Source organism: Alexandromys fortis, unplaced genomic scaffold (assembly GCF_014885135.2).
Source record: "Alexandromys fortis isolate MF-2015 unplaced genomic scaffold, M_Fortis_MF-2015_v1.1 scaffold_99, whole genome shotgun sequence".
Lineage (NCBI taxonomy): Eukaryota > Metazoa > Chordata > Mammalia > Rodentia > Cricetidae > Alexandromys > Alexandromys fortis.
This window is the reverse complement of record NW_026067982.1, coordinates 6,367,299-6,384,907: the sequence shown is the minus strand read 5'-3', so window position 1 is coordinate 6,384,907 and position 17,609 is coordinate 6,367,299. Positions and strand designations below refer to the sequence as shown.

General features: G+C 46.1%; 1 protein-coding gene across 1 annotated transcript in view; it reads left to right on the top strand.

Moving 5' to 3' along the window:
- The window catches only part of Rufy1 (RUN and FYVE domain containing 1), a 47,796-nt gene that overhangs the window by 10,840 nt on the left and 19,347 nt on the right, over positions 1-17,609 (top strand). Inside the window, exons 3-11 of the mRNA XM_050158462.1 lie at positions 504-621; positions 1,340-1,441; positions 2,802-2,925; positions 5,578-5,639; positions 7,345-7,410; positions 11,349-11,418; positions 14,536-14,637; positions 16,213-16,329; positions 17,182-17,349. Coding sequence (XP_050014419.1) covers positions 504-621; positions 1,340-1,441; positions 2,802-2,925; positions 5,578-5,639; positions 7,345-7,410; positions 11,349-11,418; positions 14,536-14,637; positions 16,213-16,329; positions 17,182-17,349 — 929 coding nt within the window. The remainder of the gene's footprint in view (positions 1-503; positions 622-1,339; positions 1,442-2,801; positions 2,926-5,577; positions 5,640-7,344; positions 7,411-11,348; positions 11,419-14,535; positions 14,638-16,212; positions 16,330-17,181; positions 17,350-17,609) is intronic.

Below are 17,609 nucleotides of genomic sequence, written 5' to 3'. Positions count from 1 at the left end.
AGGGGAGTATCTTCCATCAGCGCCACCTGAAGGGAAAGAACTCGAGAAGGGGGTAGGGTTTGTAGACCTTTGTAGGTTAAGAGGTTAGACAGGTTATGATGAGAGAAAACCGTAGTGGGTGCTCCAAAGGTTAATTTTTTTGACTCACGAATAAGAAGTTCAGCAGCTGCCAAAGCACGTATGCAGGGTGCCCAGCCCCGAGTGGTGAGGTCCATCTTCTTTGATAGGTAAGCTACAGGTGCAAAGGAGGGTCCCAGTTGATGACCTAGGACTCCCAGAGCAGCAAGTTCTTGAAGAAAGAACACGATGACAGAGGAAGCTCACTGCCAAAGGAAAGCAGAGCTGATTTGTTCTGTGGCCACTGTAAGTCCAAAAGTGTGGCTCACAGAATTGAGTGTGGGGCTGTGACACACTGCCTGGCTTTTGAAAGAGAGACTATGGGCCCCCAGAAGAAACTACGCCCTGTTCTTGTGTCTAACAGTGTTGTTTTTTTTTCCTTTTAGTTAAGAAGAGTTTCATTGGCCAAAATAAATCTTTCTTTGGGCCTTTGGAGCTGGTGGAAAAACTTTGCCCCGAAGCATCAGATATAGCTACCAGTGTCAGGAATCTTCCAGAACTAAAGTGAGTAAGTAGTAGTGATATCGCCTGAACGCTTGCTCTTTACTCTCTGCTGTTTGCCTCCCCTCAATTCTCCTCTGGTTTGGAACACTCTGGCAGGAACCATACCCAATTTAGGCTCTAATCTAATCCCACCTGTGCTGCACACTATTCACGTGACCTTAAAACTTGAAACTTCCTGGACCTCAGACTCCTGCTCTTCAGGACGAAGACAGCAGTTGCCTCGTGCCACATGGTTCACGTAGTTTAAATTTGTTGTTGAGGCTGCAGCTATGGCTCAGCAATCAGAGTGCTTCTCGCTCTTGCAGAGGACTGAAGGACCCACTCCAGGTGGAGTGTGGGAATCAGGGAAATTGCAGTTGTGTCTCCAGCCCACGATGTATATCTCACATCATATTTTAGCACAAACATAAAATTGCATGTATGAGTCCGTGCCTCAGAAATTTTATGATACTCGAACACTTGAAATGCCTAATGTACAAAATTCAAAAAGTACCTAGCTTGTACAGTAAGCATTCTCTCTCCCCACACGGAACCTCTCTAACCCCAAACTACCACCTCTCTCTCTCTCCTCTCTCTCTCTCTCTCTCTCTCTCTCTCTCTCTCTCTCTCTCTCTCTCTCTCTCTCTCTGTATGTGTGTGTGTGTTTTCACCCAGATAATTTGTTTCCTTCTGTATTTGTTGCTGTTATGCCTTACCAGTCTGATTCTCTGATTTCCAGGACAGCCGTGGGAAGAGGCAGAGCTTGGCTTTATCTTGCTCTCATGCAAAAGAAGCTGGCAGATTATCTGAAAGTCCTCATAGACAATAAGCATCTCTTAAGGTACTCCACATGTGTTTGTCTTTTACTCTGTAGTAGCAGCGTAGCCTGTAGATCATTGGGAAATAAAGGAACTGGAATGTTCAGAGCTAAGACTGAAATCATGACTAGTCGTCAGTGCTCTGAGGCTTGGTTTGAAGTGTTTCTCTGTTGAGCCTCGATATCTCAGAAGCATTGTAAATGAGACTCACAGCTTTGAAATTATGAAGATAATCTCCCAGAATATTAATACTTATAATTTGGTAACTGGCAGCCCATTCAATTAAGTTTCAATAAAATGATACTTACCAAATTAGATGATAACAAGAATAAAATATCTTGAACTAGGGACATTTCATATCCAGTTTGTAAAGTGTGTATTTCTTAGTATTAGTAAAAACTTAAGGGCTGGAGAGATGAATTAGCAGTTGAGAACCCTGGCTACTCTTCCAGAGGTCCTGAGTTCAGTTCCCAGCAACCACATGATGGCTCAGAACCATCTATTATGGGATCTAATGCCCTCTTCTTGACTGCAGGTATATATGCAGATAGAGCACCATACTTGTAAAATAAATAAATCTTGTTGTTTTGTTTTGTTTTTGTTTTTCGAGACAGGGTTTCTCTGTAGCTTTGAAGGCTGTCCTGGAACTCACTCTGTAGACCAGGCTGGCCTCAAATTCAAAGATCCTCCTGCCTCTGCCTCTGCTGGGATTAAAGATGTGCACTACAACACACAGCTAAGTTCTCTCCTTCAGCCCAGTGGGCTCCAGAGATCAACTTAGGTTTTCAGGCTGTTGGCAGGTGCCTCTGTCCACTGTCCCTTTCCAGGCCAGCCCTGGGCTTCTGAGGCACCTGAGGTTGACCTCTGGCATGTATACACATATGCGCATGTGCATCCACATACATGACCCCACACAAACAGGTGTACGTATGTGAAAGGAAAAGAAAAGGCTTGTTTGGCTCACAGTTTAAGTCCATAATTGGTCCTCTTGCTTTGTGCCTGTGGCAAGGCAATAGACTGTGAAGGAGGCGTGTGGTAGGTAGAATAAAAACTGCTGACTTCCTGGTCACAAAATGAGAAAGAGAAGGCAAAGGTCACGCCCCCTTCAGAGCACACCCACAGCAACCTTGCTGTTCTCAATTGGCCCCGCTTGCATTTTTAACAGCACCAAGCTGGGGAGCAACTTTACCTCGTGGGTCTTTGAGAGACACTTAGATCTAACCATAGCAGAAGAGGAAGCAGTGGACATGGTGGGAGGAAGGAAACTCCCTGAGGGTCCCTCGCTCCAGGGCAGAGCAGGAAGCCAGGTGGCAAGGCCGCTGGCCTGGGTGAGGGTAGTGGAAAAGGGACTCCTGAGCAGCCCCTGGCCTGTGTCTCTTGCAGTGAGTTCTATGAGCCTGAGGCACTAATGATGGAGGAAGAGGGCATGGTGATTGTCGGCCTGCTGGTGGGACTCAATGTTCTGGATGCCAATCTCTGCTTAAAGGGAGAAGACTTGGATTCTCAGGTACTATGGGATTTAGGCTTTGATGGAATGAATCAGACCAGGAATTTTTGACATGAAATCTGCAGACATGTGCTGAACCTAAGAAAGGAGCAGAAGGCAAGAGGCCTTTGGTAGAGGTTAGGGCAGACTGCGGGGCTGGGGAGGTGGGAAAGCTGCTGGGGATGTCTCAGGAGAGTGAAGTAACATGGTGGATCCAGGGGTGGGGCTCAGTTGGTAGAGTGCATGCAGAGCTTGCACAAGTCTTAGGTTCCGTTCCTAACTCCATAAACCAGGCATGGTGGTACATGCCTGCAATCCTAGCACTCTGGAAGTAGAGCCAGGAGATCAGAAGCTGAAGATCATAAGGTCATTCTCATTACATAGCCAAGTTCAAGGCTAGTCTGGGATACATGAAACCATGTCTAGAAAAAGAAAAAGGAAGGAAGGAAGGAAGGAAGGAAGGAAGGAAGGAAGGAAGGAAGGAAGGAAGGAAGGAAGGAAGGAGAAAGAAAGAGATGGAACTGGAGAAGAGATGGCTCACTGGTTATACTTCCAGAGAACCCAGGTTTAATTCCCAGCACCCAACGTGACAGATAACTGTCTAACTCCAGTTACAGAGGAGCCAGCGCCCTCTTCTGGCCTTTACAGGCACTGCATGCACTGGTGCATAGATATACAAGCAGGTTCAACAGATAGATACATAAATAGATAAACAGATGGATATCTCTGAAAAATATAAATATATACACAATTTTATTCTGGTTTTCTAACTTCTATTTTTATTAGAAGTGAACATTGAATGCTATCAGATGTCTTACTTGATTGGCACCTGTTTTAACTCAAACAGAACAGTTAGTGTGTGGCTTTCCCATACAGTACTGTTGCTGTCTTCCATTGTCATTGTGTCATATTCTTTTCCTATACCCCTGAATCATGTGCTTCTGCTTAGGAGGAAAACTACACTGAGTTTCCTGTGGGCCTCTGTCTCCTCCTAGGCCTGTGTTCCCCATAGATTGAGCTGGGAGACGGTCATCCTCCTATTTGGACCACAGTTTAGTAAAACACAAAGTTGGCTCTTTGCTTGTTTGTTTTGTTCTTTCTTTGAAGGTTGTGTTCCCTTAAAAAAAAAATCATGTGTGTGTATTCCTAAATACATAAATACAACCTGCCCAGTCTGTATAACGTTATTTGTATGTGTGTTTTCAGGGCTGATCATTTAGTATTAGATAAACAATTGGTATGTGTTCTCTGAAGAAGACTTTCTCCAGCTCTCGGCATTCCTTAGTTGCCTGGAGTTCTTTGTGTAGGCTGAAGCCCCACGGGCTTCCCTCTCCACACACACCCCATGCACATTAGCCTCGCTGGCTTCCCCCTCCACACACACCCCATGCACATTAGCGTGTCTGTTGTTGTTGTCTGGTTCAACTCATGTTTAGGCAGCCATGTTGATGAGACTTCATAAGTATGGCTTCAGACACTCCTTGGAGACACAATCTCACAGCAAACTCGCTGCTTCTCTGACTCCTAAAGTTTTTCTCTCCCCTCTTTCACGATGATCCCTGCGCCTTAGGGCGGGACTTATATTGTAGATGTGTCCATTGGGACTGGGCTCCACAACTCTACATTTTGATTGGTTGTGGTTTTCTGTAATTGTCTCCATCTGTTGCAAAGAGAAGTTGTCTTAATGGGGGTGAGGTCGGCACTTATCTGTGTGTATAAGGATAAACATTTAGAATGTAGTTAGGATTTATACTGGTTTAGTAAAGTGGTGGTTGTAGGTTCCTCTCAAAGATCCATGACTTCACTAGTCCAGAGTAGTTGGCTAGGTTTCCAGCACCAGGCATGGTTCCCTTCTTGTTGAGTGGTTTTCAGCTAGTTCAGTTGGTTACTGCTGAGGTATCTGTGCCACTACTGCATCCTTAGGCTTGTTGTAACATTCTGGTCATTGTTGTGGTTCGTATCAGCCTCTCTTATACCATCCAGGACCACATGCCCAGTAGCACCACTTACACTGGGTTGGGCCCTCCCACATCAATCATCACTAAAGAAAATTCCACATGCTTGCCCACAGAAGCATTTTATCAATTGTTCCCTCTTATCAAATAAATCTAGCTTGTGTGAAGTTGACCCCCCCAAAAAAATGCCAACTTAGACAGGTGTAGAAAGAAGGACTTAGAAGTGTCAGATAAGAGGCTAGAGAGATGGCTCGGTGATTAAGAGCACTGACTGTTCTTCCAGAGGTCCTGAGTTCAGTTCCCAGCAACCACATGGTGGCTCACAACCATCTGTAATGAGATCTGATGCCCTCTTCTGGCCTGCAAGGATACATGTACTGTACACATAATAAGTAAATAAATCTTTAAGAAAAAAGAAGTGTCAGATAAACAAGAGTGTCACTTTAGCCTAGAAATCTAGCATATGCTCCCTCTCTCCTCTCCCATTTTCTTTCAAATTACTTTGTTCATAAATGCAGGCAAAACACCAATGCACATAAAATAAAAGAAATAAAATTAAGTTACTTTGGACCACCAAGTCTTTGCTGCTCTTTATAAATACCATGATCCTCCTTTGGGTGCATGCACCCAAAGCGAAGTGAACTTGCGAGTTCAGACTCACAGGTTTGCAGGAACGAAGACTGCCATGTGTCTGAGCCTGGGACCTTGGTTTCTGTAGGTTGGAGTGATCGACTTTTCCCTCTACCTGAAGGACGTGCAAGATCTGGACAGCGGCAGAGAGTGAGTATTGTGTTGCTGGTAGCTCTTCACCAGCTGGCAAGATGTGGGCTTCGTTTTGCTTTGCAGTTTAGCTTTGTTGAGTTAGTTTAACTATAGAGGTGAAGCTGGTGGCGTGCATCCTCGCTGTCTCAGGAGTTGAGCTCAGAAGAGAGCATGCATGCGAGAGATCCCTTCTCATGCCCACCTCCTCTGCCCATTCCAGCCTAGCCCCACCCCTCACCATCGGAGGCTGCTGTGGTCACTTCCAGTTGTGGAGCTGGTACTCTGCGCCACCTTTAGATCCTCAGGCTCGCGCAGCAAGTCTTTACCCGCCGAACCATTCCATCGGTCCTTCAGTTTTATTTTGTATGTGTTTTGTAGACATAAAGAGTAAATTTGAGCTTCTTGTAGACTTTGAGAAATTTGCCTGGAGGATGATGGAATGAGAAAAGTATCATGCCAAGAAATATACGTATTGCTTTTCTATAAGCCAAAAATGTTCAATATATAGTACATGAATATATGTACTACATTTATGTTAGCTAGATATGATGGCTATATACCCAAAAAAGGACACTCAACAAGCCATTACTATGGGTTACCTTGGAGAGCTATGTAAAATGAAGACTAGGGAAAAGAAGATAAAACAGTCGCAACTGAGAAACAGACCCAGTAATGTTTGAATGGCATGAAATGGTAACTACATATGTCAGTGTGTGTTTAAAGAGGTCCCAGAAGGGCAGTGAGACGGCTCAGTGGGTAAAGGTGCCTGCTGCCATCCCTCACAACCTAGGTCCAATCCCGGGGACCCACATAGTGAGCAAATTGACAAGTTGTCCACTGACCTACACACACATGTGCGCACACACACGAACACACACACATATGTTATTTAAAGAAAGGAAGGGCTGGAGAGACGGCTCAGTGACTAAGAACACTCGTTGCTCTTATAGAGCACCCTCATCAGGTGACTCACAGCTACTTGGAGCTCCAGTCCTAGGAGATCTGGCATTCTCTTCTGACGTCCACAGATACTTGCATATGGTGCATACACTGACAAACAGGAAAACACATACTTTTTGCTTTTTTGAGTCAGGGTTTCTGTGTGTAACATTCCTAACTGTCCTGGAACTCACTCTGTAGACCAGGCTGGCCGCGTACTCACAGAGTACCACCTACCTCTGCCTCCCGAGTGCTGGGATTAAAGGCATGCGCCATCACCACCAGAATAACACATACATTTTTAAATGATTGGAATTTTAAAAAAAGGAATCAGTTAATCAGAGAGAAAGGCTTGACTGTCAAATGGAGACGACATTTTTACTCAAACGTCCCTGGCCTGTAGATTGCTCTATTGTATTCTGAAAAGTCTTTGTTTCCTTATGTGTATCCTTTTCTTTCTGTGGACTAGGGCTGTGTCATCAGCCACTTTCAGAACCATTGCATGCGGCAGGCAGGTGTGCTTACCATGCACAAAGGCCCATGGCTTTCTGCCCTCCCTGCGCAGCCCAGGCAGTCTGGGGATTGGGGCCGTCTCTGCAGGGCTCCTGCTGTCAGGGCAGCCCGTCCTCAAGCCCTGCTGCTAGCTCAGTCCAGCCCTGTTTTCTGTTTATCCCATCCGTAGCTCTGACTGCCTCTTGGTTTCTACAAGAAAATTGGGAAACTGTTACAAATGGTTTGACATGAGTTCAAGAAGTCCTTATTTTTGTGTACTCTTTTTCACAAGGCACGAAAGAATTACCGATGTCCTTGATCAGAAAAATTACGTGGAAGAACTGAATCGGCACTTGAGGTAAGGCCCGCTCCTCAGCAGCTCCAGTTATTGCACTGAGCTCTGCAGGGATCCATCTTTTAACTGTCATAACCGAGTTTTATCCAAGCCGAGAGAAAACTGTAACCACCTAAGCCACATTCACGTGTCCGGCCTGGAAGAGGACGCCCGCCTGACGAACAGCTTTGGGCACCTCCTTGGCTTTCTTTGTACAGCACAGAGAGGCAGATACAAAGGGCAGGCAGCCTCCGGAAAGGAAACAAATAATAGGAAGGAAGGAAAGAAGGAAGGGACGAGAGAGATCTCAGAGTTCTGTTCCCAGTACCCACCTCAGGCCGCTCTCAACTGCCAGTTCCAGAGGGAGCTGGCACCTCCGTTGGCACCTGCACACATGTGCACAGATGTGTGTGTGTGTGTTAAATAGGGTCTGAATATGTAGTCCTGGTTGGCCTGGAGCCCACAGAGATCCACCAGCCTCTGCCTCTCCAGTGCTGGGATTAAAGGCGTGTGCCACTATGTCTGGCTTAAAACCTTAAAATTAGAAAGAAAAGAAAAAAAAAGGCAGGGGGAGTCTGGGGTTGTGAGTCAGAGACGACCTATGTTCCATCCCATTACTCTTCCCCCAAAAAGAAAAGAAAAGAAAAAGTTGGGTAAGAGAGGACATCCATACATACATATATACATACATACATACATATATACATACATACATGCATGCATATATGTAAGTTCCTTAAGATAAATGCTTAGGGGCTGGAGAGATGGCTCAGTGGTTAAGAGCATTGCCAGCTCTTCCAAAGGTCCTGAGTTCAATTCCCAACAACCACATGGTGGCTCACAACCATTTGTAAAGAGGTCTGGCGCCCTCTTCTGGCCTTCAGGCATACACACAGATGGAATATTGTATACATAATAAATAAATAAATATTTTTTTAAAAAGATAAATGCTTAGGTTTAATCGTCTAACAGAATAATTTACCTCTTCCAGTTATGGGGAAAATTAAGTGAGCTGGTGCATTTAAAATGCTTACAACAAAGATGGTTTGCCTAAGTTCCTGCTTTTTTCATAGGGTTTGCTGCTATCATCAAACCTATTGTTTGCAGATTCTTTTTTTTATGATTTATTTATTTATTACATATACAGTGTTCTGCTTGCATGTATACTTGCAGGCCAGAAGAGGGCACCAGATCTCATTACAGATGGTTGTGAGCCACCATGTGGTTGCTGGGAATTGAACTCAGGACCTCTGGAAGAGTAGTCAGTGCTCTTAACCTCTGAGCCATCTCTCCAGCCCTGTTTGCAGGTTCTTTACATTTTTTATAGTATAAAAGTAACTTAAAATATTACTTTTAATATTTTAAGCTGAAGTGGTGGCTAAATGGTTAGGAATCCTCGTTGCTCTTGCAGAACATCCACACAGTAGCCCAGAGCTCCAGGGGATCTGACACACACACACACCCGGCCTCTTAGGTGCTGCACACATGTGGAGCACATATATTCATGATGGCACATATATTCAGGACACTCATACACATAAAAACTGAATCTAAACTGGGCAGTGGTGGCACACACATTTAATCTCAGCACTTGGTAGGCAGAGGTAGGTGGAGCTCTGTGAGTTTGAGGCCAGCCTGGTCTACAGAGCAAATTCCAGGACAGCTAAGGCTGTTATACAGAGAAATCCTGTCTCAAAAAACCAAACAAAATAAATAAATATAGATAGATAGACAGACGGACGGACAGATAGATAGATATAGGTGGGACATGTTGGCAAAAGCCTTTAATCCAAGCACTCAGGAGGCAGTAGCAGGTGTGAATCTCTGTGAGATCGAGACCAGCCTGGTCTACAGAGAAAGTCCCAAGACAAAGCTACTCAGAGAAACCCTGTCTCAAAAAACCTAAGTAAATAAATCTTTTAAAAAATTAATAAACTATTTTTTTAAAAAGAATGTTTCAAAATGTAGAAAAGTATAAGTAAGACTTAAAAATTAGCTTTGCAAGACTAGACAGATGGCTCAGCAGTTAAGAGCATTGACTGCTCTTCCAGAGCATCTGGGTTCAGTTCCCAGCATCTGTGTGCTGGCTCATAATCACCTATAACTCCAGTTCCAGGGCATCAGACGTCCTCTTATGACCTCTGCAGGGATCAGGCACACATTTAGTACAGATGTGCATGTAGGAAAAATTTATATATACATAAAATAAATAAAAATCTGTCTTGCAGCTAGGCAGATAGCCCAGTGTGTGAGGAGCTTGCTGCACATGCACAAGGACCTGAGTTCAGATCTGCAGTGCCCACATAAAACGCTGAGCACCACTGTGTACATATATAACCTCAGCCTTGGGGACATGGAGACAGGCACATCCTAAGGACTTTTTGGCCAACCATTCTAGCCACTCAGTGAGCTGGGCATTCAGTGAGAGGCCTTGTCTTGGAAGGCTTAGTGGGCGAGACTGGAGAGAGATGGCTCAGCAGTTATGAACAGTTGCTGCTCTTGCAAAGGCCCTGGGTTCAGTTTTCAGCACCCACATGAGTGGACCACAGCCATCTGTAGCCCTAGTACCAGGAGCCCTGATATCCTCTACTGGCCCCTTAGCTGCTAGGTACACATACAGAAATACATACAGGCAAAACACATAAACATAAAAATAAATCTGAGCCGGGCAGTGGTGGTGCATGCCTTTAATCCCAGCACTTGGGAAGCAGAGGCAGGACAATCTCTGTGAGTTCGAGTCCAGCCTGGTCTACAAGAGCTAGGTCCAGGACAGGCTCCAAAGCTACAGACAAACCCTGTCTCAAAAAACCAAAATAAAAAATAAAATATAGGGCTGGAGAGATGGCTCAGAGGTTAAGAGCATTGCCTGCTCTTCCAAAGGTCCTGAGTTCAATTCCCAGCAACCACTTGGTGGCTCACAACCATCTGTAATGGCATACACACAAACAGAATATTGTATACATAATAAATAAATATTAAAAAAAAATATAAAGCTGAGAAAGAAAACAAAACAGGGTTTCTCTGTGTAGCTCTGGCTGGAACTCACTCTGTAGACCAGGATGACCTCAGACTCACAGAGATCCACCTGCCTCTGCCTCCCTGAGTGCTGGGATTAAAGGCGTGCGCCATCACTGCCTAGCTAAAATAAATCTTTTTAAATAGGTGAAGAACGATTTAGTGTCAGCTTCTGGCCTACACATGTACACACACACACAAAAGTACACACAACAAAAAAAATTAAAGGGTATTGGCAAAATAGCTCAGTGAGTGAAGGCTCATAATCACCTGTAACTCCAATTCCAGGGGATCAGACACCCTTAAGCCTGATGATCTTGACTGGGCGTGGCGGTTGCACACCTTTAAATCCCAGCACTTGGAAGACGGATCTCTGAGTTTGAGGCCAGCCTGGTCTGCAGAGTGAGTTCCAGGACAGCCAGAGATACACAGAGAAACCCTGTCTCAAATAGGGAAACAAAACATAAAGGTTTAATATGGCTGCCAATACAGTTTTGATTCTTACCATCTGTTATGTTGGAGCTAACCAAGTAATGGGATAGGTAGACTATTTGGAGGGTGAGATTTATTAACGGTGGGTTTGGACTTTTTGTTTTGTTTTGTGTTTTGTTGACTTTTCAAGACAAGGTCTCTCTGTGTTGACCCGACTACTCCAGACCAAGTTGACCACTCTTTCTTTAGACCAAGCTAGCCTCGAACTCACAGAGATCTGCCTGCCTCTGCCTCCCAAGTGCTAGTATTAAAGGTGCACACCACCACCGCCCAGATGCCAGTGGTTTTTGATTGTTGTTATTTCAGTATCAACACGAACTGAGTTTCTACCTCAGAATTCTGAGCAGTCCTGCGCCTCCCTTTCATGGAGGAAGTCAGGATTCCCCCTTCTCATTCACCAGTTGGGAACAGTCCACTGCTTTAAGTTAGACTTATCGTGTGTTTATTCTCTCCAGCTGCACGGTTGGGGATCTTCAGACCAAGATAGATGGCTTGGAAAAGACGAACTCAAAGCTTCAAGAAGAGGTTTGTAACTTTTGCTTAAACGAAATAGAGTGACCCAAGGTTAAGAGAAGTGGTTTAAGTCAGCCTGGTGGCAGCAGGCCTGTCATTCCAGCTACTTGGGAGGTTGAATCAGGAGGATTACAAGTTCAAAGCCTGCCTCGGCTAGAGAGTGAGTTCAAAACCAGTCTGAACAAGTTAATGAGACTCTCTCAGAAAAAGTAAAGAGGATGCCATGGTAGAGTGTTGTCTAGTATAGATGAGGCCCTAGGCTCAATACATAGTGCAAGAAGAAGAAAGAGAGAGAGATGGGATGTTGGTACATCTGACCAGAGCGTCTTGTTGGGAGGAAGAAGAGCTAGCCTCAGCTGGAACTGCGCAGGAGCATTTATATCCATCCACCTGTAGGGCTCCTAGTAAGACACCTGTCCTGAGGCAGTTCCTGACGGCCTCAGTTTATCACCTCTGGTTAATGCACCATCGGGCAGATGGGAAATGGTAGTGTTCTTCTCTGCCCACCTTTGCTGCAGTGTCGTGTGCTTCCCCACTGCCCCGGAGAGCACGGACCTTCCGAGAGGCACCCAGCCCACCCTCCTGTTTTGGCATCTAGCGAGCACAGACCCAGTCTCCCCACAGCATGGTCTTTCTCTGCTTTCTCACTAGGAAGAGAGAGAATGAAAGGACAGGAAGAAGGAGGGCTGAGGCTGAGGAAGAAGGCTTGCTGCCCGCTGCCCGGCAGTCTCCCTGGTGGACACATCTTGTCTCCTGTTAGCAGGAGGGGGGTTGCTCAGCCTTGAGGCTTTCCACAGGTAGTAGGAAGGAGGAGAGCTTTGAGAACGGGCTTAAAAATGGACACCCCCCAGCACGGAGGCAGGGTGCAGTGGGCTAGGAGGGTCTGTAAGTGAAAGACCCGATGAAGCTCACTGTAGGCTGACTGGCTCCTTAGGGACTTTCAAGGGAGGGGCTCAGGATTGTGTGAGTTGAAAGGGGTACAAAGACAGTATTCTCGGGGGAATGTCACGGTAGGAGCCACTGCCGTTAGCCCCGGGACTCACACGTACCTTGCTTGGGAGGCAGGTCTTGGAGCCCTATGGAGGCGGTATGTCTTTAAGCCTTGTTTTAATGTCTCCAAGTTGGGTGATGCATAGATTTTGTAATTTTGTTGTAGAGATTCAGTCAGTTTACTGTGGTACAAATACCCAGGAAGCAGCACTGGGAGGGCTGGAGACTTGGATGACTTCAGAGCAGAGCACTGCTCCCCAGCCAGTGGGATGCTTCAACTTGAGTCTGAGTGGACACCTGAAATGCACTGGCTGGGGGTTTTCTTCAGCAAGTAACTGTAGGGAAAGATGTCCTTCAGAACAGGGCATGGTGGCACACCTTTAATCCCAGCACTCAGTATGCAGAAGCAGGCAAATCTCTGAGTTCGAGGCCAGCCTGGTCTACAGAACAAGTTCCAGGACAGCAAGCCCTACTCATAGAAACCCTGTTACAAAAAAACAAAACACAAACAAAAAAGATGTCCTTTAGAGAATTTGCCCAGAGGGCTGGAAAAGAGCTGAACACCTTCAGGGCTTTCGAGATCTTTCTTAGGCACAGCTGCTCTTTAGAAAGGTCAGCCTGGGGTCTGAGGAGAACGCTGAAGGGTTTTAGAGGACATTTCAGTGCCTCAGGATCCCTCCACTGAGGAAAAGTGGACGGATGACTTGCTTCTTGCTCCTCCTCCAGTCTCCTTCCTCCTCTGCAGACTGGAGCCTGGAGCTAGAAGTAGGAGGGGTCTGCCTTCTGCGTTGTTCCATCCCCTTTGCCTCCCATGATATCTGTTTGTTAGACACACTCATGAACAAATTCAACTTTCCTTCCCTTAAGCCACGATGACATATTTCAGGAGAGGAAGGGTTCCTCTGGGGCCTGTTTCTAATGATTTAAGTTTGATTCTTTCCTCCAAAATCTTTAATCTCCCTTGACAATAAAATATATTTCTGCTTATCAAGATACTGAAAATGGGGATCTGGGAGATGGGTCAGTGGTAAAATACTTACTCCGCAAGCATGAGGAACTGAGCCAGCATCTCCAGCACCTGGGTCAAAGCCAGGCCGGACAGCACGTGTCTAGAACCGCCTTGCTGGGAAGCAGAGACAGACAGATCAGTCTCTTGCCTTGCCGGGTCAGCGAGCCTAGCCAAAGCAGCACCCTCCAGGTCCAGTGAGAGACCCTGCCTCAAAAAGTAAGGTGGGACAAGGGAGAAGACCCCACTGTCACTTCCAGTATTCACATGTGCATGTACAGGCCAGCGTGAGTGCACAGACACAGGCAACAGCAGCAAACAGGGCTGGGTGTGGCTGCGCACAGTATTAACCCAGTACTCGGGAGGCAGAGGCAGCATATCTCTGCGAGTTCCAGGATAGCCAGTAGCTACACAGTGAGTCCCTGCCTCAAAAAACAAAAGCACCCCTGGAAAGAACAGTGAATTTAAAAAAAAATGTTCATCATCCCTTTGTATGCCATTAGCATAAATAGTCTTTATTTTACAAATTTGGGGCCTGATTTTTTTAATTAAAGTGAGAGCATACCATACAAACTTTCCCTCTACTGGTATAAGTATCTTCTCATTAAAAGCTATTGTAACCGCCAGGCAGTGGTGGCACAGGCCTTTAATCGGGAGGCAGAGGCAGGCAGATCTCTGAGTTCCAGGACAGCCAGAGCTACACAGAGAAATCCTGTCTTAGAAAAAAAAAATAATAATAATAATAAAATTTTTAAAAAGCCTATTCTAAATATTTGGATAATAACAGATTTCTGCTTGGTGCTCCTGTAGTAGTGACTGTCTGAACTCTAGGGTTTTTTTGTGTGTATGTGTACATAAATTATCACTCACATGAAACATCAGATCACTGGTTTTGCAGTATGGGGGGGAATGGGGATGTTACAGAAAGCTAGGCGGATGTGGCAGAGGTTTTACTACATAGATGTCTGTGGAAGTTTGCACCATGCATTTCTTATTTAAAGCAAGCAAGTAAAATAGCAAACATTAAGATGCATTGTAAATTGTGTAGAATCTAAGTAAATGTCAGCTCTTCATTTGGACTGCAAGATTAATTTTGATGTTAAAAAAAATGTAAGGAATCTTTTTTTAATCAGCTTTCAGCGGCAACAGACCGAATTTCATCCCTGCAAGAAGAACAGCAGCAGCTGAGAGAACAGAACGAATTAATTCGCGAAAGAAGCGAAAAGAGTGTGGAGGTGAGAGGGGAACCTGACGGCTGGGCGTTGTTCTCACGCACACCACACATCGTCGCTAGTCTCTGGCTGTAGCTGCCCCTTGGCATCATGGGTAAAAGCTTAAGTCTCTTGTATAAAATGACACCGCTGTCACAGATAGCCTACGCATCGCATGTCCTTCAGGATGCTTTAATGTGACTTGTGGAGGGACTGAAGAGATGGCTCAGCCTTTAGGAGCACTGGCCATTCTTTCAGAGGACCCAGGTTCAATTCCTGGCACCCACATAGCAGCTCACATCTGTCTGTAATTCCAGTTCCCAGGGATCTGACACCTTCACACCGATGCCTATAAAATAAAAGCCAAATAACTATTTTTTAAAAATTGGAAAAAAAAAAAATACAGTGAGCTAGGGAAACGGGCCACCCTGGCTTGTCTATGGAAGAAAGTCTGAGTCTGTTGTGTGCAGAAGGTGGTCTTCACTTTCCCCACCCCGTGGTCAGTGAGGGCACTGGTGCTGAGCCTGCAGATAGCAAGGCCAGCTGTGACTTAACTCTGTCCCAGTCTCCAGAATGTACAAAGGGTGTCCCCACCCATGTCACTCACAGACCATCTGGATCACTTAAGACTTCTGAAACCCCCAGCCTTTGTACTCCAGAGTTCCGGTTTGTTCTTTTTAACTTTGGCTCAGTGCTGAGTGGGCTGTCATTTTGTCCCTGGTTCCATGGCTGGGCGCGGCCTTCTTTCTCCCATACTCCCCTGGCACGTTATTCTTCCTTTGCGGCAGGTGCACCTGGCCGTGTGTAAGGCTGGTGGCTCAGCCGTAGAGATGAGGTCTGAGTCACCACAAGTCCCCAGTGCTAGATAAAGCTGGCAGCCAACAGCGTGTGGGAGATGGAGTACGAGCTTTTCCCGCCAGGATTTCTTGTCCTCTTGTAAATAAAATTAACTAAACCATTACCCAGCCTAACTTGTTAGCCACACACCTGTGATCCTAGCATGCAAGAGGCAAAAGCAGGAGGATCACAAGTTCAAGTCCTGCCTGAGGTACATAGAGAGACCCTATTACATAGCCACACGCAGATCTATTGGCCTGCTGGTATCTCTCATCTTTCAGGTTGTTGTATCTTTAAGAGTCATCAGATATATGGCTGGCTCAAGATTCATCATGTTTTTTTTAAATATTTATTATGTGTACCTTCCATGTGTGCCCGCAAGCCAGAAGGGGGCACCAGGTCTCATTATAGATGGCTATGAGCCACCATGTGGTTTCTGGGAATTGAACTCAGGACCTCTAGAAAAGCAGTCAGTGCTCTTAACCACTGAGCCATCTCTCCAACCCGATTCATCATGTTTTAAAGGTAGAAAATTAAGTCAGGGGTGATGGTACACAGATTTAATCCCAGTACTTAGGAGGCAGAAGCAGGAGGATCTTGTGAGTTCAAGGCTAACCTATTTTACAGAGCGAGTTCCAGGACAGCCAGGGCAACAGAGAAAAACTGTCTCAAAAAAAAAAAAAAAATTGTGACATATTTTGAAATGTATTATTGCTAGTTGACTTTCCAAGACTGAGTCGTTCTTGGTGTTCTGTGTTTCAGATAACAAAGCAGGACACCAAGGTTGAGCTGGAGACTTACAAGCAGACCCGGCAGGGCCTGGACGAAATGTACAGCGATGTCTGGAAGCAGCTGAAGGAGGAGAAGAAAGTCCGACTGGTGAGCGGGACCCAGCATCCTTAGCGAGAGTCCGTCAGCTGCCTTCCATGCTACATAAACCTGCTTGCACCTGCCGACACTCCTGGAGAGACAGAAACTGTCCTTTTTAGCTCATGTTTACACTGCAGTTCTGTGTCATTTGTGTTTGTGCCCAGGGGATGAGTCTTTTCTAGGGGCTGTTAGGAGACCAGTCTGTCCCCTCGGTCATAGGCTCTGGCCACTTCACTCTGCACTGTGGCTGTAGTTCCTTTCCAAACCTAGTTCTCCTGTGTGCTTTGTCTTGGCTTCCTGGGATGTATGTGGGGCACCGTGCTCTGACATACCCAGGACAGAAAGAACTATTTCAGGATGGTGGCGCCTGTGCTGCGGTAAAGTCCAGAGCATTCAGAAGCTGCCCTACCCCGTCAGGTCTCCTGGTGCACAAGTCAAGCATTCCTGCGGGACCCTGGCTTCTGTTTTCCTTTTGGGAACAACCTGGCTTCTAGAACTCCTGCTCATGTTGCCAAGTCAGTGTTCTGTTGACTTGATGCAGAGCTCGTGTCTTGGTACTGTACTCCCGGCAACTCAGGTGCTGAGGCAGGAAGATTATGAGTTAAAGGCCTAGGTTACACAGTTAAACTCTTTCCAAAACTGAGAGGAGGGAAGAAGAGCAGGAAGAAGGGAAAGTGAAGGTGGGAGGGCCAGAGGAAAGAAGGCAGGCAGGCAGGAAGCGTGGAGGAGAGGATGCACGTAAGGAATCCTGTCGGGCCTTTCTCCGTCTCGCAGGCCTGCCCTGTCCCGCAGGGACCCCCCCTCAGCTAAATATGACGCTGCCTCTTTCTCAGTAGACTCTCCTCGTCCGTGTCTTTAAAGGAACTAGAGAAGGAGCTGGAGTTACAGATCGGAATGAAGACTGAGATGGAAATCGCCATGAAGTTACTGGAGAAGGACACCCACGAGAAGCAGGACACGCTCGTCGCCCTCCGCCAGCAGCTGGAGGAAGTCAAAGCAATTAACTTACAAATGTTCCACAAAGTTCAGGTGAGAACTGGCCTCAGGTCTGGACCGCTGCCCTCCGCCGTCTTCCTTCCTGCGGAACACGCAGAGCAGACAAGCCTGGTCCTCAGTCCTCGTGCTATGGAAGTGTTTTGGATGTTTTGCTTGAGACAGGGTCTCAGCAGGTAGCCCTGGCTGACCCAGAACTCACTACACAGATCAGGCTATCCTCAGAGTTCTGCCTGTTTCTGCATTCTGAATGCAGGGACTAAAGGTGTGCACTGCCATGCCTACTGCATATATTC